Source organism: Protomyctophum parallelum, assembly GCF_964188405.1.
Source record: "Protomyctophum parallelum genome assembly, chromosome: 2".
Taxonomy (NCBI): Eukaryota; Metazoa; Chordata; class Actinopteri; order Myctophiformes; family Myctophidae; genus Protomyctophum; species Protomyctophum parallelum.
This window is the reverse complement of record NC_139699.1, coordinates 27,969,328-27,993,284: the sequence shown is the minus strand read 5'-3', so window position 1 is coordinate 27,993,284 and position 23,957 is coordinate 27,969,328. Positions and strand designations below refer to the sequence as shown.

Here is a 23,957-nt window from a genome sequence, read left to right as displayed (position 1 = left end):
CTACAGACATTTGAGTTCTATTGGCAGGCACGTGCACACAGACATCAATGCCATATCCAAAAGGTAGAATTCAGGAAAATTGCCTTTTTTCTAACTCTCCTGAACTTGAACGCAGCATTTTGCGTTGAAAGAATTTGTGGAGAAATCCATGTCGTACACCACATCCTCAGAGTGTCAGTAAAATCTGCTATTTTCACCAAAAGTGCCCTTTTAGGAAATTTCACCACTGGTCCGTATCTTGTCTTGCATAATCATTTACACATGCGTCTATAATTATGCATCAGAGTTCTTGAAGAGTCAACCATATTTTATAATTTATATAATTAAAAAAATATTCAGGGGTGTTCCTGTAGACGGCCTCTCCTGCCCTACATGATCTTACCATTTTGTGGGCGTCACTGGAAATCCTGTTGGTGTAACGCAGGACCTCCAGTTCCATGTCTGTCTTAAGCAGACGGCTGCAGGGAGAGACAGAGACAAGGAGTCAGAGAGCTATTTTGGATCAGAACGTCAACAGCATATTGTTCACAGTCTGGCTGAAACCTCATATTTCCATATTTTAACCGTTTATGTTAGTTTTTACTTATCAACTACTTGATCATACTACAGTGTCACACAAAAGCGTCAAAATAGCAATAATTTAATACAAGCTGATCTGCAAGCTGTAGATCTTCTACATTTGAATTTGAGTCCTGAAAAGCAACAGTTTTGGACATACTGCATGAGGTTTCCACCCGACAGCGACAATATTAGCAACACAATGTATGAAAACATTGTCATTCCTGCAGCATATTGCAACCGAAATATGTATTATGTACTGCAGGTCACATGGAAAACTGCATTATATTCTTCTCTGGTCTGAAAAAAAGGAAAAAAAGTATGAAAAACTGCGGAGGTGATTGGAATTTTAGAATCAGGAGGAGGAGGATTCCATTCACTTTGACATGTAACATGATTGACAGGCCTAAGATTCTTCTGGGCACCACAATACCTTCAGGACGCTCTCTGAAACATTCTTTCTTCTATTATGAATATATGTTTTTAAAAGCAGCCTCTGAGATTAGGACATTGTTATTTAAATCTTTGGCGGCCATACTTCCTACTCCCCCCGGGTGAAAATATATGGTACAGATTAGTCCTCATTTATCCTGACATCCAAGAAGAAATATCTGTGTTGTTCAAACCAAAATTATGGCACTTCTCAAGACATAAGGAATTAAGTAGTAAATTAGCTTGGTTTTAAACATTGCACACACAAAAACCCCTACAACAAACAAACCAAAAACTGCTTGGTCATCAATACATTGTTTGTGAGGAACAGTAAATAATAATATTATCCACATCAATATTAATATCTCAGATGTAGCGCTTTTCTAGGTACTCAAGGCGGTTTACATGGGGGATACACACACTGGGTTGGGGGGGGGACATACTGTATGGGCCAATTTCCATATGTATGTACAGTTGTTTGCAGAGGTTTTGGCAGCCCTTGACAAGTAATGTATTTTGGTGATTTTAGTTTTTATTGGAAAAGATGTTAACAACTTGTGTGCAACCAAAAAGCAATTGCAATGCATTCCCTCTGCCATTTATCAATTTGTCATCAGTTTGACGTTTGCTTCGCCAACATTCAAATCACACTCAGCTTCTGTATGCAAATGTTTTTCAGCTTGGAATCGGAATCTGAAAAGAATTAATATGCAGTGGCAGCCACTTATTTACTTATTTACTAAAAAAATATGTAACCTATGTCAAAATATTCTATTGTGTAAAATCCTACATCCACATTATCCCAATAACCGGGTTAACAGCTGACATAATTACAAGCAATTAACCAATGTAAACATTGTTGTCTCCACCAGGCCGAAGGCATGTGGGGAGAGTATGTTTTGCACTCCGTCCGTCCGTGTGTCCGTGTGTGTGTCCGTGAACAGCTAATCTCGGCCACCGTTAACCCGGTCGATGCCATATTTTGCACACACACTCCCTGGATGCCAACCATGAACCTCTGCCCCAAACTTTCCAGAACGGCCTGTTATAGCGCCACCAGGAGGCCGCTTTGTGCAAAACAAGTTTTTCAATGCCATATTTTGCACACACACTCCCTGGATGCCAACCATGAACCTCTGCCCCAAACTTTCCAGAACGGCCTGTTATAGCGCCACCAGGAGGCCGCTTTGTGCAAAACAAGTTTTTGCACAGTACACCTACAGATTTTGTCCAAACATCACGCAAATTGGTACACAGTCTCTCTAGAGCCATTCAACGAAAAGGGTCTTTCAGATTTATCAGACTCCATCCTGATTGGTTAAGATTGGCTTCCAAAGTTCACAGGAGTGCTCAGTTTCAAACAAAATGCTGCAAATCATGAACACATCGCGTGATTTCCGTGAAATTGTGCACCCACATTCCCACTAGGCCGAGGACGAAATGCCACATGAACAATTTCAACTCAGCCTCAAGGTGGCGCTATAACTGGCCGAAAAGTGTTTTTACCTCTAACTGCACGGATCTGTGGATAACCTGGTGGAGACCTGTGCCCGGAAGGGCACTTTTTCTAGTTTACAGTGTTATAGGTTAAAAAAGACACCTATTTAAACAAGGGCTTTGACAGTCATCTGATCTCAACAATGGCACATCTGGCTCTATTAAATCCTCTACAAGTGCAAGAGGCATGAGAGGATTATCAGGACTGCCGGAGTATTTCCAAGGGGAGTGATGTCTCTGAATGCATGTCCTTCCGACATTCTGCCACAAGCTGGCACTTCAGTTAAGGAGAGGAAAGCGCCACCTGATTCTCAAATGCCATGCCATGTGTCAGTGACAGGTGCTCTCCTATTTGGGGGACATTGTGTGACATTATTCTAGCCTATGGGTTTATGCACATTACTGTGTTGGATTACCGGGGGTTTCCGATGCAGCCAGAGAGCCGTGAACAGCACAACAGTGTGCATACTGTATGTAACAAAGAGGCCCATTTGGCCACTCTCAGTAACAAATGGATACATTAAAACAGAGGATTTTACTGTGTGTGTGTGTGTGTGTGTGTGTGTGTGTGTGTGTGTGTGTGCGTGCGTGCGTGTGCGTGCGTGCGTGCGTGCGTGCGTGCGTGCGTGCGTGCGTGCGTGCGTGCGTGCGTGCGTGCGGCTGCATAACAGTGACTGTTGGTTGTGAATAACACTATTCTCGTGTGTCCCAGCCATTGACCCAGGGACACACATAGCTGTCTATAGGAGTGGTTGTACCACTCAAAAAGTCAGTAACCAGTGGCAACGCTAATGGAACCTGAAAAGAATGCCCAAAGGACAGCCGTACACAAGCAAACAATGGCGTTAAAGAGGGGAAAGGGAGAGAAGAAGAGAGGAGGGGTGGAAGCAGGCTATGGGTGCACCAAACAAGGTGTGCCTGAGGAGCATTCATCCTCATTCCAAGAAATGTCAATTTGTCTGGAGGGTGCAAAGTCTAATGCCAGTGATAGGCAGAAAGGCACGGACACCATTACAGCACTGGATAGGCTCTCTGACACAAACAGCCCACGGAAAGTCTTCATGCTAGATACACACTTTACGTAGATAACCGGCGGCAAAGCCACAACCATTCAATGACTGAACTGAGCAGTTTATGTCCAAATACAAACCATCTTTAACAGACTTCAGATACTTTGATACTAGTCTAATATAGTGAGAGCCTTACTTTAGAAAAAAATGTCTGACTTACCATTCCACAATAACTGGGTGTAAAAGAGTGTTGTTTACTTGGAACCTGTTAAATCACAGATACAGAAATATATGTAAGTACAGTAAATTGACAGCCTTTGTTCTAAGTCGTTATCCTGCACCATCATGGCAGGGATCATTTCTTGAAATATTACACAGAACCAAATTAGAATTGAAATAAGTGTATCGTAGCTATGGTACTGGACAATTCGTTTGTACCTTTGTACAGCTGAAAACAGAGATATGCTTTTACAATAAAAATAAGAAAACTGTATGACATGCTGAAATTTGTTAAGATCTATAAAGTCCCTAGATGAAGGGATTATCATTAAAAGACCAACATCTGGCCCAGGCCGTAGCGTAACGGTCTGGGCACCGGACTGGTGATCCAGTCGCGGTGTGCCGCGGGTTCGACTCCCGGACCCGACACGGCCTTTACCGCATGTCATCCCCCCATCTCTCTCCCGTTTCCTGTCAGCCTACTTTCTATCCCTTAAAAAAATCAATAAAGGCGTAAGCCGCAAAAAAATATCTTATAAAAAAAAAAAAAAAAAAAAGACCAACATCTGAACCGAAGGCCTATATAAAGCTACGTCTTTCCCCGCACATGAGACAAATCAAAGACTACTACTGCATACAGTAGCGTGCACACACACACACACACACACACAAGAAAAATGAAGGGATTAAGGCAAGTTGAGGAGACAGCAACTTGGCTTTGAATTTATACAAGTGAGATTTGTCCTATCAAATTAGCTCAGAAAATAGAATAATCTGGCAACAATCTACATCTAGAGGCCCCACTCACCATATACTTGACAATAAGCTCCCAACAACCTTGTTGAACAATGTACGATCACTTAGTGAATAATACGTTTAACTGATGCCATTGCCAATCTTATCTAACATACCCACTGATTCCTTCAAAGGACGCTTCGCGGCAGATACTCCCACTGTCTGTGTTCTGCCCTCGCTGGAAACAAGGAAGATACAATTAAAAAGCTAATTCATTATTTCACTTTCAAGTAATTTGTGGTCAACATACCAATTAAAATACAAATAATTAGTTAATTTATGGCAGTACTGACATTTAGACTCAAGCCGAATGCATGCTGTTCAGTGCAAGTGTTGTGTGACACTGAGGGGAAAAATTCAGTTGATAATAAATCAATTTTGTATAATTTTTCTCTGAAGCATAAATTTGCCTTTACTCTGCTGGTGCAGCCATTGTACATAGATCATAAAATGCATGCATTTTAATTCATTCCGACCAGAAAAAGATAAAACATATCCCCAACAGCGATAAGAAATTAATGACCAGGATAGGGATATCAATAGCAGAGGCATGGGCCCAAGCAAAGCCCCTGCAGCAGGTCTAAATAGAACATGAATGTAAAAGTCTCAAGAGGCAGACCTGTGAAAATAGAACATGAATGTAAAAGTCTCAAGAGGCAGACCTGTGAAAATAGAACATGAATGTAAAAGTCTCAAGAGCCAGACATGTGAAAATAGAACATGACATGGATGAAAAGTCTCAAGAGGAGTACATACTACGTACCAGAGTGAGGAGCAGTGCAGGCGTCAGGTTGGACAGGACATCAACAATCTGTAGGAAACAGTGAGATGGCATCAGTGTTCATATCAGCGACTAAAACTATGATGAAAAATGTTTGTTCGACTACCTTTTTTCACTGACGAAAACAAAATAAAAACTGAATTTAAACTAAGCTATGCTGACTATAAAAAACAGATACAGCATAACAAAGTCATTTTATGTTGTAGTAGAGGACCAGGCTAAGATACCGGTATGTATGCACTTCATTTAGGAGAGAATATCTCAACTGTTCTTGGCTAATATGACCACCGGAACCTTAGGAACTATAGCTAATTCTCTATCCGGGACGAAATACCTGAAAATGACCACACCCTATTTAAAATAATGACTAGCCTCTCCAGCTGATCCAAAATGCTGCAGCTCGCTTGGTCTTCAACCAGCCAAACTTCTCACATGTCTCCCCCCTGCTCCGCTCCCTCCACTGGCTCCCGGTTGCTGCCCGCACAGAATACAAAACTCTGATGCTGGCAATCAAAGCAACCAAAGGTATGGCTCCCCCATATCTTGCAAGTATGATCGAACCCTACAAACCCTCCTGCGCACTCAGATCAGCCAACGCAGGGAAGCTGGAAGTACCCGCCGGGACAACGCTCCACACGTCCCAAACTCTTCTCCCTTCTGGCTCCAAAACTGTGGAATGCACTTCCCATTGCAGTCAGAACTGCAGCATCACTCCCAATCTTCCGCCGTAGTCTGAAAACCCACCTTTTCAGACTCCATCATGGCTCATAGCACTTACCCCACCCCCTTAGATATCATTTGATACAGACTTATAGCATGTTATGTAGACAGCACTATAATTGCATTGTTATGTAGACAGCACTATAATTGCATTGTATGTAGTCATAGCACGTCATAGTACATATGTATAGCATAGTAGTATATATGTATAGTTTCATTATATAGATATTCCACTGTTACTTTCTTAGCTTACGCATGTTTCATGATATAGGCCGCAGGCCTATAGGTATGTCTTTGCGTGCGTGGTGCGCACAGTGCGCGCCACCTTTGCCTAACCCCTCCCTGTAGATCCGTCAGCGCAGCCATTGGTGGGGAGCATTACCGTCACTCAGCTGTTGGTTGCCCGCGCCGCACCTCGCTCCTCCAACCGGCTTCTACACCTGCGCCCACCTGACGGCATAAAGCCGTCCTGCAGCCTTCAGTCACGGCCGCTGTCCATCAGTCACTCCAGAGTGGAGCAGACTAGAGGCAGCGCGCCCTCCGTGCAGAGAGAACATGCACGGAGTAATGTAACGTATAGCAAGAGTTGCTACATGCGTGATGAGTTTGTGTCATTCCTATGTTCTGAGCACCGGGCCACGGAAGCCTGCTTTTTGTACAGTTTGTTAGATTAGAGTAGAGTAGGCAATAGTAGGGCACTGTTGTCACTTTATTTTCGGTTGTTAGGTTAGTGTGTCTAAAACTTAAGAGGTTAGTTTTAGTACGCTTTTGATTATTTCCCTTAGTTGCTCCGTGTGTCATTTATGTTTGTCAATGATAATGTAATTCATATTGAATACCTATGTATATTGTTTTCCACCATAATTTGTATGCCACGGAATAAGCAATAAAACAACTTTGGCATCTTACCACCTTGCCTTCTTAACCGTCCTAGACTCGGTGAGTCGTAACATATGGGGGCTCGTGAACTTAATTGGACCTGGTTATAGTGTTCCCGTTTATTCAAGTGGCATACAGTTGTGGAAACGTGGTGTAGAGTGCTCTGGTTTTTTTTACTTCAAAATATTTCGTAAAAGCCCGACGTTGGTTTAATTGGCGCTTGTGGAAAGAGGACTTGAGTAAAATGGCTTTCTATTATGGGATTCCCGTCCCGAAGGTTGCAGGTAAGGAAGTGCTAAAGACGCTCATTTGTTTGGTTTGGTAATTAAGAATATCCTGCTGGTGTTGTCTGTATGGCGATGTGGTGAGTATGTCTCAAGGCGAGACGAATGGTGGCGCTCGAGTTGATGCTCAGAGTGAAGGAGGGTGCCGAGGCGCCGATCCAGCCACAGGTAGGCTATACAGGTACATGGGGGTGGTCATCCACTACCCGATCCAGATGGATCCAAGGTTCAAGGAGGACGCAGAAGTCTGTATTGCACAGATGAAAGCAAACATGACAAGCTGAGCTTGAGCACTAGCTCCAGGTAGAGAGACTGGAGATTGAGGCAACACTGCCGTGCGAAACAAATGGAAATGGACGCTCAACGAGGGGCTCACACCGCATCAGATTCAGGTATGTCGGCGGGTGTTTCAACTACTACTCCAGTCATTTTTGATGTATCTAAGCATCTTGTTTTAATGCTACTTTGGGGATCGAGTCTTACGGTGGATTGTTATTTTGCTTAATTTCCTCTACGCTCAAGTGGACAAAAAGATGCGCTGCTATAGTGCATAATTCGAGGCCGTGTGGTCATGGCTACTCTTTCTCTGTACAGTCTGGGGATATACAGGCTGCAGTATGCAGTATGATTCCGTTTATAGTGACTTAAGTAAAGTGCTTTTGGTATATCCTGTTTTGTTTTTGAGTGAAATATTACAGACTTAGATTTCGTTCTGTCAAGAAATCTGTCGACCAAAATGTGAATTTGTTTGAACGTATGGCTAATGCAAAGCTCCTGCGTTTAATTGTTTCGTTAACAACCAGTTAATCTTGTGTATTCGGCTCATTAGACGGAATATGCGGCAGTATATGTATACTATGAGCGTTTAATTATAGTATTCGTTTTGAGATGATTTGGGGTGTTTGTGACCCTTTTGTTCATGTCTGGCATGTGTGCTGGGGAGAGCATGATAGCAGAAGACATGGGACATGTGTCCTTCAGTGGTCATATATCTCTGACCGTCCCTCCCATCCAGTTGTCATGTATTTGACTGTCCAGTGATTGTGTATCCAATCGTGTGGTTTAGAATGTCCCCTGTTTTTGTGATTAATATTTAATGTGTTCAGGTCCCACTATGAAATGATCGTCAGAGTTTTACATAGGCCTACTCAATTCATGTAGCTTTCCCGATAGCGCGGCTATTTCGGTTATTGTGGGAACATCCTACGAAGGTGTTTTTTTTTTATATAAAGTGGATGTGCTCACCATTATGAACAAATGTTTTGGTATACATTCGAAATTCGTTTTACTTATTACTTTGTATATTTGAGAACTGGTATTTGGCCAGGCCAGCCTTTTACCCTCCATACTATAATTCAGTCATGTGTTTATTGGCTTCTGGTTTTGCAATATGCCAACACTTGCCATTGCACCAAAGGGTGGAACGTGACTAGTTTGCGTGTTTATTTTTCTCCGTTCTATATTATGTTATGCATGCCTGAGCATGTTGTAACAGTATTAAATGCCGAGTGGTAGCCTATAAGGAGAAGCAGATTCTAAACATATTGTTAAGAGGACTATAGAGAGTCTAGTCTCATATTGAACTTGAGTGAGTTCAAATGTGTGTTCGTCGTTATGTTAAGAGGACTATAGAGAGTCTAGTCTCATATTGAACTTGAGTGAGTTCAAATGTGTGTTCGTCGTTATGTTAAGAGGACTGGAGAGTCTAGCCTCTTACTGAAATTCGGTGTGTTTTCGGTACATGGTTTGTTATACAGAGCGGCTGGATAATCTAGCCTCGCTCTTATTGAACTTGAGTGAGTTCGATGTGGTTCATATTCAAAGCTAAAGTCAAAGTGCTCCTCAGTGGAGATGGGTAGAGCAGAGCTCCTCAGTGGAGATGGAAAGCAGCTCCGCAGCAGAGATGGGGATGTTCTCAGTAGGATCCCTGATAGGAAGGAAATATAATATGGTTTGTTTTGTGTCATCTAACTTTAAGGTATGCATTTGTGTAAGATGAAAATTAAATGCAAACGTACTCGTATGGGTCCCTGGCCTTGTATGTTAATTCAGTTTGGTTCTGTTCTGGCAGACGTGCAGCGCTTGCGCCGCCCTACAAGCTATTGTATAGCGTTTCAGCTCGAGGGAGCCGGTGGACCGCAGCGGTCCTACCGTGGGAACGACTGGAGAGAGCTTCATGAGGTGGTTGTTACCAGAATAGCTACTTTAGCTTGAGATTGGGTATGAGAGTCATTATTCGATCTTCCCTTTTTTTTTTTCATGAGGTGATTCGTTAGTATAGCTGTGTGCAGTTTGTATTTGTATTATTACCCGTGACAGTTGGTCTGAAAACTTAACCTAAGTGCGATTTGGGTAGGTTTGTATGGTAAATATTCTATGATGTATTTTTGGTTAGTAGGGGTGCAGTTGGTTTAGAACAAACCAGCTGGTTTGTTTCTTGAGGGTGGGGGTGTTACGGCCGCAGGCCTATAGGTATGTCTTTGCGTGCGTGGTGCGCACAGTGCGCGCCACCTTTGCCTAACCCCTCCCTGTAGATCCGTCAGCGCAGCCATTGGTGGGGAGCATTACCGTCACTCAGCTGTTGGTCGCCCGCGCCGCACCTCGCTCCTCCAACCGGCTTCTACACCTGCGCCCACCTGACGGCATAAAGCCGTCCTGCAGCCTTCAGTCACGGCCGCTGTCCATCAGTCACTCCAGAGTGGAGCAGACTAGAGGCAGCGCGCCCTCCGTGCAGAGAGAACATGCACGGAGTAATGTAACGTATAGCAAGAGTTGCTACATGCGTGATGAGTTTGTGTCATTCCTATGTTCTGAGCACCGGGCCACGGAAGCCTGCTTTTTGTACAGTTTGTTAGATTAGAGTAGAGTAGGCAATAGTAGGGCACTGTTGTCACTTTATTTTCGGTTGTTAGGTTAGTGTGTCTAAAACTTAACCCATTCTGACCTGAGATCAGATTCATACGAGGTTTCCGCCGGACACACACTGGTCTGATGAACCCATTCTGACCTGAGATCAGATTCTAAAAATGTCAGTCGTTCTTCGATTTTTTTCAAAAATAGCAGACCTACAAGCTCGTATCGCGCCACTCGGTGGATAGTTATTCTAAAGTGTTACCGGATAGTCCAGGGTGTTGCAGGGCCAGGGTGCTGAGTGTTATTGCACTCTAGGGTTAAAAGTATCCAACATATTTTAATATGTAGGAAAACCATGGTAAAAGCTAATGTTAACATTATGTAAATTTGATTGATATAAAGTGCACTTAGTTGATTATGTTTTTGTTTATGTGTTTGATTAACTTGTAGTCCATTCATTTCATGTGAAGTGGGGTGTGATGCCACGCACATATAGACACACAGTGGTCCAGTACCAGTAGTGGTTAGGGAGCACCTGCCTAATTGTCTCCCTATAGGTGAGCCTGGGTGGGGCACTCCATCTTGATTGCTCATTGGAGAGCACCTGGGCCCGGTGCCTCCAGTGAGCTATAAAAGCAATGTCCCTGCCATTCACACGAGAGATCCAGAGGAGGAAGACCTGCTGTATGTGCCTCCATTGCCTGCTTGCCTCCATGTCCCACTATTGATGTTTACCTTATTCTTTCCATCCACACACACACCACACCATGTTCCACACATCCATCATCACCACCACACCACTGATTACTGACTCTACACTTCATAGGATTTGTTGCCTGATTATGTTATCATCCAGTTATTTAAGTTAATGTCTAGGCCTATTTTACAATAAATACAGTTTCTTATACTGTTGCGCTGTCTCCTGCCTCCCAATCATTGCCATAGCATGAGCCAGCTATGACACCCTACATACGTATAAAACCCTACATACGTATAAAACCCTACATGCGTATAAAACCATACATACGTATAAAACCCTACATACGTATAAAACCCTACATACGTATAAAACCCTACATACGTATAAAACCCTACATACGTATAAAACCCTACATACGTATAAAACCCTACATACGTATAAAACCCTACATACGTATAAAACCCTACATACGTATAAAACCATACATGCGTATAAAACCATACATACGTATAAAACCCTACATACGTATAAAACCCTACATACGTATAAAACCATACATACGTATAAAACCCTACATACGTATAAAACCCTACATGCGTATAAAACCCTACATGCGTATAAAACCCTACATACGTATAAAACCATACATGCGTATAAAACCCTACATACGTATAAAACCCTACATACGTATAAAACCCTACATGCGTATAAAACCCTACATGCGTATAAAACCCTACATGCGTATAAAACCCTACATGCGTATAAAACCCTACATGCGTATAAAACCCTACATGCGTATAAAACCCTACATGCGTATAAAACCCTACATACGTATAAAACCCTACATACGTATAAAACCCTACATACGTATAAAACCCTACATGCGTATAAAACCCTACATGCGTATAAAACCCTACATGCGTATAAAACCCTACATACGTATAAAACCCTACATACGTATAAAACCCTACATGCGTATAAAACCATACATACGTATAAAACCCTACATATGTATAAAACCATACATGCGTATAAAACCCTACATACGTATAAAACCATACATACGTATAAAACCCTACATACGTATAAAACCCTACATACGTATAAAACCCTACATGCGTATAAAACCCTACATGCGTATAAAACCATACATGCGTATAAAACCCTACATACGTATAAAACCATACATACGTATAAAACCCTACATACGTATAAAACCCTACATATGTATAAAACCCTACATACGTATAAAACCCTACATGCGTATAAAACCATACATGCGTATAAAACCCTACATACGTATAAAACCCTACATATGTATAAAACCCTACATACGTATAAAACCCTACATACGTATAAAACCCTACATACGTATAAAACCCTACATACGTATAAAACCCTACATACGTATAAAACCCTACATGCGTATAAAACCCTACATACGTATAAAACCCTACATACGTATAAAACCCTACATACGTATAAAACCATACATATGTATAAAACCCTACATACGTATAAAACCCTACATGCGTATAAAACCCTACATGCGTATAAAACCCTACATGCGTATAAAACCCTACATACGTATAAAACCCTACATACGTATAAAACCATACATACGTATAAAACCCTACATACGTATAAAACCCTACATGCGTATAAAACCCTACATGCGTATAAAACCCTACATACGTATAAAACCCTACATACGTATAAAACCCTACATACGTATAAAACCCTACATACGTATAAAACCCTACATACGTATAAAACCATACATACGTATAAAACCCTACATACGTATAAAACCCTACATGCGTATAAAACCCTACATGCGTATAAAACCCTACATACGTATAAAACCCTACATACGTATAAAACCCTACATACGTATAAAACCCTACATACGTATAAAACCCTACATGCGTATAAAACCCTACATGCGTATAAAACCCTACATGCGTATAAAACCCTACATACGTATAAAACCCTACATACGTATAAAACCCTACATGCGTATAAAACCCTACATGCGTATAAAACCCTACATACGTATAAAACCCTACATATGTATAAAACCCTACATACGTATAAAACCCTACATATGTATAAAACCCTACATACGTATAAAACCCTACATACGTATAAAACCCTACATGCGTATAAAACCCTACATACGTATAAAACCATACATATGTATAAAACCATACATACGTATAAAACCCTACATACGTATAAAACCCTACATGCGTATAAAACCCTACATACGTATAAAACCCTACATACGTATAAAACCCTACATATGTATAAAACCCTACATACGTATAAAACCCTACATATGTATAAAACCCTACATACGTATAAAACCCTACATGCGTATAAAACCCTATATACGTATAAAACCATACATACGTATAAAACCCTATACCCGTATAAAACCATACATACAGTACGTATAAAACCCTACATGCGTATAAAACCATACATATGTATAAAACCATACATACGTATAAAAGCCTAAGTACGTATAAAACCATACATACGTATAAAAGCCTAAGTACGTATAAAACCATACATATGTATAAAACCATACATATGTATAAAACCATACATACGTATAAAACCCTACATACGTATAAAACCATACATACGTATAAAAGCCTAAGTACGTATAAAACCCTACATACGTATAAAACCCTATATACGTATAAAACCCTACATACGTATAAAACCCTATATACGTATAAAACCCTACATATGTATAAAACCAACTAGCGTTCATTTTAAACAGGGTGTGGTCATTTTCAGGTGTTTCGTCCCGGATAGAGAATTAGCCATAGTTCCCAAGTTGTTTGCGGCGGTCATATTAGCCAAGAACAGTTGAGATATTCTCTCCTAAATGAAGTGCAAACATATCTTAGCCAGATCCTAGACTATTGTTGGTTGTGAATTGTGATCGGGTGTTGCACTCTGAAGATAGCCGATCTACAAGCTCACAAGGTATCGTAATGTCAGCATTGTAAATCAGACATTACGATGCCAAAAACATTTGACCATGAATTGACAATGAATGGATAATTTACGTCATATGTAGACGAGCAAATCAGTATCTTTGTTAAATCCCCATTGACACTGAATAGAGAATTTACGTCATTATGTAGATGAGCAAATCGGTATCCTACACAAAAATTAAATTCCCCATTGACAATGAATGGATGACGTACAATGATAAGAGCGCCCCCCACTTTACACGGGTGTGATTTTTTTCTTACATTTTTTGGAGTTACATCATGGTAAGGTAACTACTCAACCCAAACCTCTTTTTTTCTTTTTTTTTTTTATATGTCTTTACGGGCATGGCAACCAGTGCATAGTTGATTTAGATACGGGATGACGTCCCTGGCACTTAAACAGTTTTAAAGAAGAGGCCTGATAGATTTCCATTGCGGCTGCTGTGCATAGAGCCTATTACAAGTTCCAGAAGGTCATTGGCACCCACTCCATTGGTCATCATACAATCCGGTGCCCCTGCTTACATTTCTGCCCGCGGCTTCAAATAAAAGAATGAAAGCGTTCACCTTTAAAACAGCCTACGGAAGCACGGCACCCACTCCCTCCAACTTCACAGCTCAATAACTTATCAAAGTTCAGACAGTCACTGCATGAGGAAAAGGTCAGCGGGCACATGAGGATGGGCGCACACGCGTACGCGCGTCGCGCACACACTCGACTTACATCACATGTGTACTGCACTTCATCCACCGCATATTTCTGCTTGAAGTGCTCCCTAGGATGGATCCTGTCAACATAATAAAATAACTGAATGAGTGATATAAAAGACAGGGGCAGTACTACTCAACATTTTACCAGTACTACTAAGGAAGTACTACTAAACCTTTATGAATCATAGCGTCCCTATTCGGGGGGGGGGGGGGGGGGGGGGCTATTTGTTACTATTATTTTACTATTTGAAAAACTACGGCAAAGAAGTGTATGGATAAGGGTAAGGGGGTAAGGGTAAGGCACCAGTGAAAATAGGGCAGATCTACACGCAGATCTACAAGCTTACAAAACGTCACTTTGTGACATGTAAGCTAAGGTCCCATTGTTCAATGCAAAAAAACACAATTAAATCGTTAATCACAATTATTGAGTGACAGCTTAAAATTGTTATCTTGACAGCCCTACTCACTAAAAGTGACACCTACTAGTCAAAACATGTATAGAGTTAAGACTATTATTTTCTTATCTTCTAAAGAGGCAATGCCTCCTTTAAGATGAATCTCACCACCACCAAGAATCCAAATATGAATTATTCACATTTCATGTGTCACACTAAAGATACGCCACTCAAGTATTCATAAAGAATTGGATAGCTCTTTTCCTCACCGAATGCAAATTTGTATCAACATCCTTTTCCCCCACCAAGTTCACCTAAAAGTGATAATTCCCCTGCTATTTTAGCATAATCTTGTATGCGCTAGGGAAGCTGTATTTAATGCCGCAGGGCAGGCATGATTTCGTTTCATTCCAAACACAACACCCCCCGTATGCGTCAGTGTTATTCATGGTAAGCAGGACAGCAACAACATCTCTATTATTGATGTTCTACTGCAAGAATGTTTTTGGTGTCGTTTTTGGAGAGGTGGGGTGGGCCGGGGTGGAGGTGTTGGTGGGGTGGGGCGGTTATGAAACATTTTCAGGCATTTACAGCAGTGGTTCTAATAGCAGATCTACAAGCTCACAACAAATGTTTTACATATATATTATCTTCTGGGGTTCCTTGGCACAAAACCTTTTCAGATGGGCTACATTGAAAATGAAGGCCTGCCCCTCAATTGTACTAGTTTAAATAAAGGTGATAATGAGATGGGGGTCCGTCTGTGGCCAAATACATATCAATTTGGGGGTCACTTGAAAAAGTTTGAGAAGCACTGATTTACAGTGCTGTCACTCTATTAACATTAGATTTAAATGGCCAAAATGAATGTCAAGTACATGTGTACTGTATAATAATGCCATATATGAAGATTGAATTCAGTATTAATTCAGAAATCAATATACCGGTATTAGATAGCAGAATATTCCCCAATTCAAAGACCATAGCAGAGCATCAAATATTATTTCTGGACCCCATACTGCTGTTCAAGAACACTTCATTAGTCATGCCTTTTAATGAACAAAAGCAAGGCAGCATAAGAGTGTTTATAATTATGTAGTGTATACTGTAGACCAAGATTTGGTCTACCATCATTATTTAATAATGATGGAATTCAATATGTCTGTCCATATATGTCCTGTTTTCCGTAAACTACTTCACACAATTAACCGTGAATGAATTACAGAACAGGTTTCTCTTTAGGCTGTCGAGAGAAAAAACTGCATGAAAATAAGAATCATTTTGAAATGTGAATAAAACCATTCTGCATATTGTTCATTAAGACTCAAAGCTCTGTAGATATCAACATGACTCACTCTCCCATCCAAGTGGCATAGCTGTCCGGCAGTTTAGGGACAAACAGGATGGATCTCCCTGTATCCACATCAATGGCTCCAAAGCAATCTGCTTCACTCACTCCGAAAGCCCAGTGGAAGTATGACTCCTAAATGACGAAGAAGATCAGGTGTCACTTATGACAGTGGTGGACAGTAAACTTTTAAGTACATTTACTTGAGTACTAGACTTTAACCCATATGGCCAAGTTGCCAACCTTAATAACATCTTATTGTGCCTTAGGCCAGCTTTCGCTGACTTTTTGAATGATAATAGAATAATGTGCGATATGACCACAATGTCACGAAATATCTCATTTTAAAGCTGCACATCTCTAGTTTACACCGAAAAAAATAATATGTTCCTAGCATGTTCCTTCGTTTACTTATAAGCACTTTAGTACACCTTGGTTTGACTTATCACTGAAACCAAGGTCTACTAAAAAGCTTATAAGTAAACGATGGAACAAGCTATAATCATAATTATTTTTTCATTGTAAAGTAGTGACTTGGAGCTATAAAATGAGACATTTCGTGACATTGTGGTCATATCTCACATTTTTCGATTGCCATTCAAAAAGTCGCCAAATCTGGCCAATGCTGGCCAATGCCCCATTTCTTAATTCGTAATTTTAATGCAATAAGAGGGATCAGCGATCTAAATACAATACATCAAGTTTTACTTTCGATTTCAAAGTAATACCCAGAAGTTCCACCAGATGGCAGGAACGTTCCATTATTCTGATTTTGACAAAAGTGTTAAATCTGGCTAAATCACTTCCTGTCAAACGAGGTAAACAAAGGAAGCTAATTTGACCCCTAGCTTATAGCTTGGCCGTCCGGATTGCTAAGCTAACATTAGCTTTGTCATAACTTAGTCAGATTAAGCTTAAAAACGGCCAGGAACATCCCAAAATATCAATTTTTTTGCCGCGGATCACATAGAGACGGCGCGCGTGCACGATAGTGCACGATCGCGCGGGTTTCAGCCGGTTTTTGGTAGATTACATAAAAATAATTAAAAAAATGTCAAACAATTGCAATATTTTGTTATAAAAAGACGTACTGACAGGGCAGTACGTCTACTACGTCAGTAACGTCATTGGCTTGGAGGGATTTGTTGATTTACTACGTCAATTAACATGGCAGTCTATGGGCCTGACGTAGTCTTGGCCACAAGGGGGTTAAGACCTGACTGAGTGCCGATTCTACAAATGCCTTTTAAATCAGTAGTTCTCAATCAGTAATTCAAAATGATTCAAAACTTTTCAACCACACTATAGTAATTGCCCGACTTTATCAATGCATCATCCTCAGACATCATCATCATCATACTGTAACTTAATTGCAACCATGCAATTTCCCCTCGTCCTTTCCCGTGCCAAACGGGAAGAGACAAGGCCGGGTCAGTTAAAGCTCAGTTAAAAATAAAAAACAAACAAAACGATGGTGAACAGGAGGCCGATCGGGACACACCCCAACGCGCACAGAGCCAAGAACAGACCCACTCAGATCTTGCTCATTTAAAAAATGTTAAAGTGCTGTGTAATCTACGAAATTCGAGCTTTCATTTGGTATATAGTGCGTGTAGGCCGTCTTGAAATGGTATCAAGCGAAAAGGAAAGTTCGAAAAATCGGATTAAACCCCATTTGCTGCTCTATGGGGTGATGAAACTGAACGAGCAAATGGAATCGCACACAATGCCTGGCACAAGTCAAATAACTTCTTTGGCTAGACAATTATATAAACACAATGGACACAAGGAAGTGACAGGCACTCACTTCTGCTGATTATAGGAAAATTACAGAGATGTTTAGGAGAATAAGGAGAGATAAAGCAGCGTGACTGCGGTCACTGAGGACATCTCCATTGCAGGCACACGGCGCACGCCACTCAATACCAAACTAATTTGGCATTACGGCTTACGGGTGCTTTTAAACTCCACTATGCGCCTTCCCAAAGTTTGTGAAAATAGCAATTTAGGAGAAAGCGTGTCAACACGCCCATGACCGCATAGGCACAAATACCGGTGTCGGCATAATAAATAGAGGGTGATGCTGGCAGGGCTCCAGATTAACTTTTTCACAGGTAGCACTGGTGCCACCTACCTTTTCAGTTGGTAGCGCCACAAATTAGGTAGCACCAACTTTTTTTTGTATAGCGACGCAGGCACGCAGCGCTGTATTAATACATGACCTTATCACCAAGGCTAGCACAGGTTTTCTTGGCTGAAGCATAAATGCCTTAAATTAAGCACATAACATGTTATATTTCTCACTCACACATTCTATAGGAAATATTATATATTATAATTAATTAACCTATAGTGCATTTTTCCATATCGTTATTATCATTTGGCTACTGTATATGAAACAGAAATGAGACACACCCATGAGACACACCCCTTACCTTCTGCATGGGCATGTTCAACCTAAAGCCAATAAGGATATTTAACACCGAGGTGCCCACTGCTCACTCTTCCTGCACCCTTTTGCAATGTGAAATGCCACCAAATTCATAATCCTTGCCCACTTTCCTCCTGTCTTTTCTTTATATGGAATGAACATGTGAAAGCTGATGTGCTTTTATTGTGAAGGGGAAAGTTTCTAAACGTCTCAGCCTGCATATTTCCATGTGCTGATCTACAAGCTCACAACGTGTGGTGGATGCGACGCGTTGTGAGCTTGTAAATCTGCTATTTTCAGCATGCAAGACCACGTCGTACGACGAAGAATATACCAGGTTTCACGTGGGAGATGTATTTTGTTCGAGGCGATCATGTATGTAGCCTGGCCTGCATACAGTCTATGGCCTGCACACAGCGCTACTCGACGCAAAATAACAAGCTATTGGAAGCTATTTTTCAACAACAAGTTTACCGTTTTTGGGGTCGGGGACGAGGCGCAGTCCCCCATATGTTGTGTCTGCTGTCTCCGTGGATTCAGCGACAGCAATGCACAGCATGCGTGCTCCAGGGAAACATATGTGTACAGCCGATGCTGAAATCAGTTTAGTTTTTTTCGGGGTTGATCAGTGAGCGCGCCGCCGCTGTTGAACTCACGTGTGTCGTGTGCAGACAGACAGGCAGAGAGAGAGAGGGAGGGAGAAAGAGAGAGAGGAGGCACGGAATGAGCGAGAATAAAGTAATATTTTATTATCGCGCTAATGCCCGTGCTTCATGGTTGAGGCTGGGAGTGAAAGCAATAAGTAGCACCGGTGCGACCTCGTTCAAATTTAACTCGCACATTAAGAAATTAAGTCGCATCTGCGACCTAATAGGCTGAAGCCCTGGATGCTGGACCAAAATACCATTTAGGGACAGAGCAAGCTCCTATACTCAAATTTTCGGGCAGCGGCTGACTTGCGGGCAGTAGGGTTGGGTGACGATACGAATACATCGTCAATCGCGAATATACGAATCCAATCGCCGAATATTTTTATTAGGCGATTTCTCGGGACGATTTAGCCCAATTAACATGTAAAGTGTGAGCAACATGTAGTAACAGCGGCCGGGTGAAAATCCCCCGTTATAATGGTATGCTCCCAGCCTCCCACCGTCCCCGCACTCAGCACTGTCAGCAGCCAGCATCGGGCACCGGGGCACGGCACTTACGGCAGCCGCCAGCCAAAGTAAAGGCTGGGAGCTGGGAGGATGTAGCCTACATGTTGTTTAAGCTCCGGAGTCCAGACCCATGCAGTTTAATAATATACAGTCACAACAGAATGCACACTGCTGTCTCGTGTCTCATCACAATCCCAATGCGCCACCCGTGAGTGGCGGGGGGGGGAAATAAAAAAAACTTTCTACTAGTGTTAGTGTATAGGCTCGGGGATCATAATAGCGCTTAGCTTAGCATTAGCTTAGCGTGTAGCCAATACTGGTGCAACCCACTGATTGAACTTCATCTCCGCCTGTAATCCAAGTTATTTTTATTGACAACGTGAACGAACCCCGACACCAGCGCTGCAAAAATAGACAGATCTACAAGCTCTCAACGCGTAGCGAACGGCACTGCAAAAAGAGGCAGGACGCGATGCCTTGAGAGCCTGTGTGGATCAGCCCGGGGCGGCCGCAGCAGCTTGTGGGCTCCGCTCCGAGCCTCCGACGTGCGGGGAGGGAAGGGAGCTAGTTACCCTGCCTGGCTGCGCTGCAGTCTGCAGAAACAGACTGATCTACAAGCTCTCAACGCCTAGCGAACGGAGCTGCGAAAACAGGCAGGACGCGGCGCCTTGAGAGCTTGTAGATCTGGCTTTTTTGCGACCTGCAGTGAGCTGTTCTCACTTTACTTTTATGACACGAATACATCGTCAATCGGCGAATATTGGTCAGACGATTGGCGGTTGAAAAAAATTGGCATATCGCCCAACCTTAGCGGGCAGCGACGCGGGTAACGGCAGGGACGAAAATAGAGCCCTATGTCTCCCTCTCCGTTCCAATTGGCACCCCCAGGCAGTGGCACCACCTGGTGGCCCCCATGGAGGCCGCAGCCCAGACTTTGAACTGACAACCCACAGTGAGACCCGAGACCTGATTACCAATAATATTACCAGAAACACATGAAGCCCTGCCTTCCTCAATTTATTTTTACACAACCTCAAAGCAAACGGAAATGGAATTTGTATTCATACGATATGTTCCAATGTTCAATGCAGATTGTTATAATCGCAATGATTTATTATGACAATTAATCATCAAGTAAAATGTCATGACAGTGGTCGTTGAGCTCCTCCTACCTGTCTGAAGACAAGGTCCGTGTCGGTGCAGTACCTCTGCTTCTGCTCGCCTCCCTGCAGCAGCACCAGTGACTTGGGCTGGAGGTCCCCATTAGCCTTTAGCCCCTCCGCCAGGCGGCGGCGGTTCTCTGCAAACAGAGCTGCAGACACCCGCAGCGTGTCCTTCCCAAGCCAGAAGACAGGTCTGTGAAGAGAGGCAGATGGGTAAGGTTTTCTCACTGTAGGTCAGTGGTTCACAACCTGTGGGCCCCCGTGAGGGTCCCAACAACATTGGGCAAATTGTCAAATAATATAAGGAAGAGGCAAAGATTGTGAAAATAGCCAATCCACAAGCTCAAGAGTTTATAGATCTGATATTTATCTGTGGAACTGAGTCGACCGAGACTAGATTTAATGCCTCAACTCCTACATTCCAAGTGCTTATCGTGGTGGGAGGTCCACAGTTCAAATATGTTTTTTTTGGGGGGCCCCCCAGTTCAAATATGATTATTCTGGCGAGTCACGGCCTGAAAAGGTTGAGAAACACAGTAGCACCCAGGAGGAAGTGGACTAAAGACAGGGGAAGAGCCAAGTTCCTGTTTCAGGAGGTGGTGCCCCCAGAGGGAATGAGATAAATTATAATAAAACTTGATCTTTGCTCCGTGTCTCCACAGATAATAACCAATATAAATCTCCTCCAACTTTAACAGTTCAAAGGTTAATATAACCTAATCTAACCATAACACTGACACTGCTCTTCACTGCTGCCACTGAACTCCATAGAAGCAACTGACATAGCAGTGTATACACTAAGACGACAACAGTACACCTGTAGTACTGCTGTTTAAGGTATTCATTCATCAGTGTATGGCAGTCGTATAGACAATTAGACAGCATAAAATGCCCCAATAAAAAGAAAATCCCCTCAAATTAAAAGAAGCAGGGGGATACTTATTTCATCATTTTCAGAGCTAAATTATGTTATCATATTTGTCCGTGTTAATATTGTAGCAGTGAACTATAAGCAAGCAACTCTTGAGAGACATAAAAAAGAATACATCAATCTATGGAAATGTAAATAACCCCAAAACTTTAAAGGTAACATATTTTTTGTTCTTATTTTATGTTTTCTGAGCTCAATTGCACTCAATTGAACATTTGTGGTTTTCTGAATAATTAGGCTCAAACAAGTGCTCTGATTTGCCTGTGGACTGTGATGTAACACTAAAGGCTCATTCATAGTCTGGATTTTCGGTGGTGAGGTGACCACCGAACTACAACATGACGTCACGAGCCGCAGTGAAGAACAAACCACCGCCACCACCCCAGCCCTTCTCTCTGTTTTTACTCACCAACGCTCAACATTATTTCAGCTCCAGTGATCAGCTCACAACCGGAGCAGTGGTCACCTCACCACCGAAAATCCAGACTATGAATGAGCCTTTAAGGTGGTTGCACACTGGACACGTTTTTCAGAAAACACAGCTAAAAATCCGAAAACGTGTCCAGTGTGCACTGTGCAGGGACCTTTACAGTCCACAAATCCCAATATGACATAACAATTTGCCAGCAGATGTTCAGATGTCTGTTGAGGGATTTTGCATGTTTTCATTGCAGCTTAAAAGGCTTCAGAACACACAGAGAAAACCCCAGACCACAGAAAATCCACTGAATGTTCAGAGTTCAGGTTGTTTGGGTGTAATTGAGGTCATAAAACCTAAAAGAAACACGAAAAATAAAAATAGATGTCATGAAACCTTAATAATAATTCATTAATTAATTAATAATAATTACAAAGAAGAAAAACAACAAAAAAGTGTTGTAACCTGCCGTTTTTTTCTACTTTCTAATTGTTTGTTTGGCCCGAAATATTGTGTGTGTTGTCATGATTTGTCACGACAAGAGTTGGCTTCGTACGACGCTTAAAAGGTCTTTAAATAAATTAAATAAAAACTGCCTATGGGGAAATGCATTGCGTTTTCATTTCCTGGGCCGTTCGTTGTTCTGAAAGGGGGAGGGACTGCGCCGCTCTATAGCAGCTGACAGTAACAGTATACTTTGTTTGTATACTATAGTATATAAAATGTCAACAATGCTATAGTTAGTATAGCTCTGATTCATAGCCTTCCTGATACGATTAAATTCGCAGAATCGTATCAGGAAGGCTATGAATCAGAGCTATAGTTAGTACTGCTATTTTGCAAAGGTTTAGGGCAAATCAAGCAATTTCAAAATAAATCTCAATATCATAATTATCTATCTGGATAGGCCTAGCATAAAATTCCCCATACATTCCACAGGGTATTTTATACATTTGACATAAATTGTGTTATATCAGTTTTCCATGTTAATTAATATTGTATACGGTTACTTGTAGTGAACTTTCAGCGAGCAGCTCTTGACTCAAGAGTCAAGACACATAAAAAGCACATTCTATGGAGCATTATTCTGTAAAAGAGGGAAAATGACCGCGGCATTAAAAAAAACCAACACATGCTCTTACACTTTCTAAAATGTCTTACATCGTTCTATAAAGAAATCATAATAAGTGACACGTATAATGTGTAAGAGCTCAACTCACTCTGCTGCGGCAGCCATGATGCTCTCGTCCACAGAACTGTCATGTGTTGCCAGTGGTCACGTGGTGTTTTTAGGAAGCAGATCAGCTGACTTCTCTCTCTCTCTCGCGCGCACACGCACGCACACGCACGCACACACGCACACACAATTCATTCGTTTTACAATAATTGCTACCATGAAATTACTGAGCTTTACTTTAATAAATACAACATTTTCTGCTGTTAATGTCCAACTGTCCAATAGTCTACTATAGCCTTCTGAAAATATTACATTCTAGATATGACTAATCTTTTTCTGTTCTTTTGACATTCGTTCATGCATCTGATCGAGACTTTCAGTAAAGTGACATTGAAGTCAGATACAATTTGTGCATGATCCCTTCACATTAATCGGATTACTGGGATCGTAATAATGAAATTATCCTGATGCAATTTTATAC

General features: G+C 41.7%; 1 protein-coding gene across 1 annotated transcript in view; it reads right to left on the bottom strand.

Annotated features, from left to right (window-relative positions):
* Positions 1–23,604, bottom strand: part of pepd (peptidase D) — a 47,270-nt gene extending 23,666 nt beyond the window's left edge. Inside the window, exons 1-8 of the mRNA XM_083759589.1 lie at positions 23,520–23,604; positions 20,960–21,143; positions 16,207–16,334; positions 14,467–14,530; positions 5,275–5,322; positions 4,628–4,689; positions 3,718–3,762; positions 383–458 (exon numbers count right to left, since the gene is read on the bottom strand). Coding sequence (XP_083615715.1) covers positions 383–458; positions 3,718–3,762; positions 4,628–4,689; positions 5,275–5,322; positions 14,467–14,530; positions 16,207–16,334; positions 20,960–21,143; positions 23,520–23,536 — 624 coding nt within the window. The 5' untranslated portion in view covers positions 23,537–23,604. The remainder of the gene's footprint in view (positions 1–382; positions 459–3,717; positions 3,763–4,627; positions 4,690–5,274; positions 5,323–14,466; positions 14,531–16,206; positions 16,335–20,959; positions 21,144–23,519) is intronic.
* Positions 23,605–23,957: the final 353 nt, after the last annotated feature.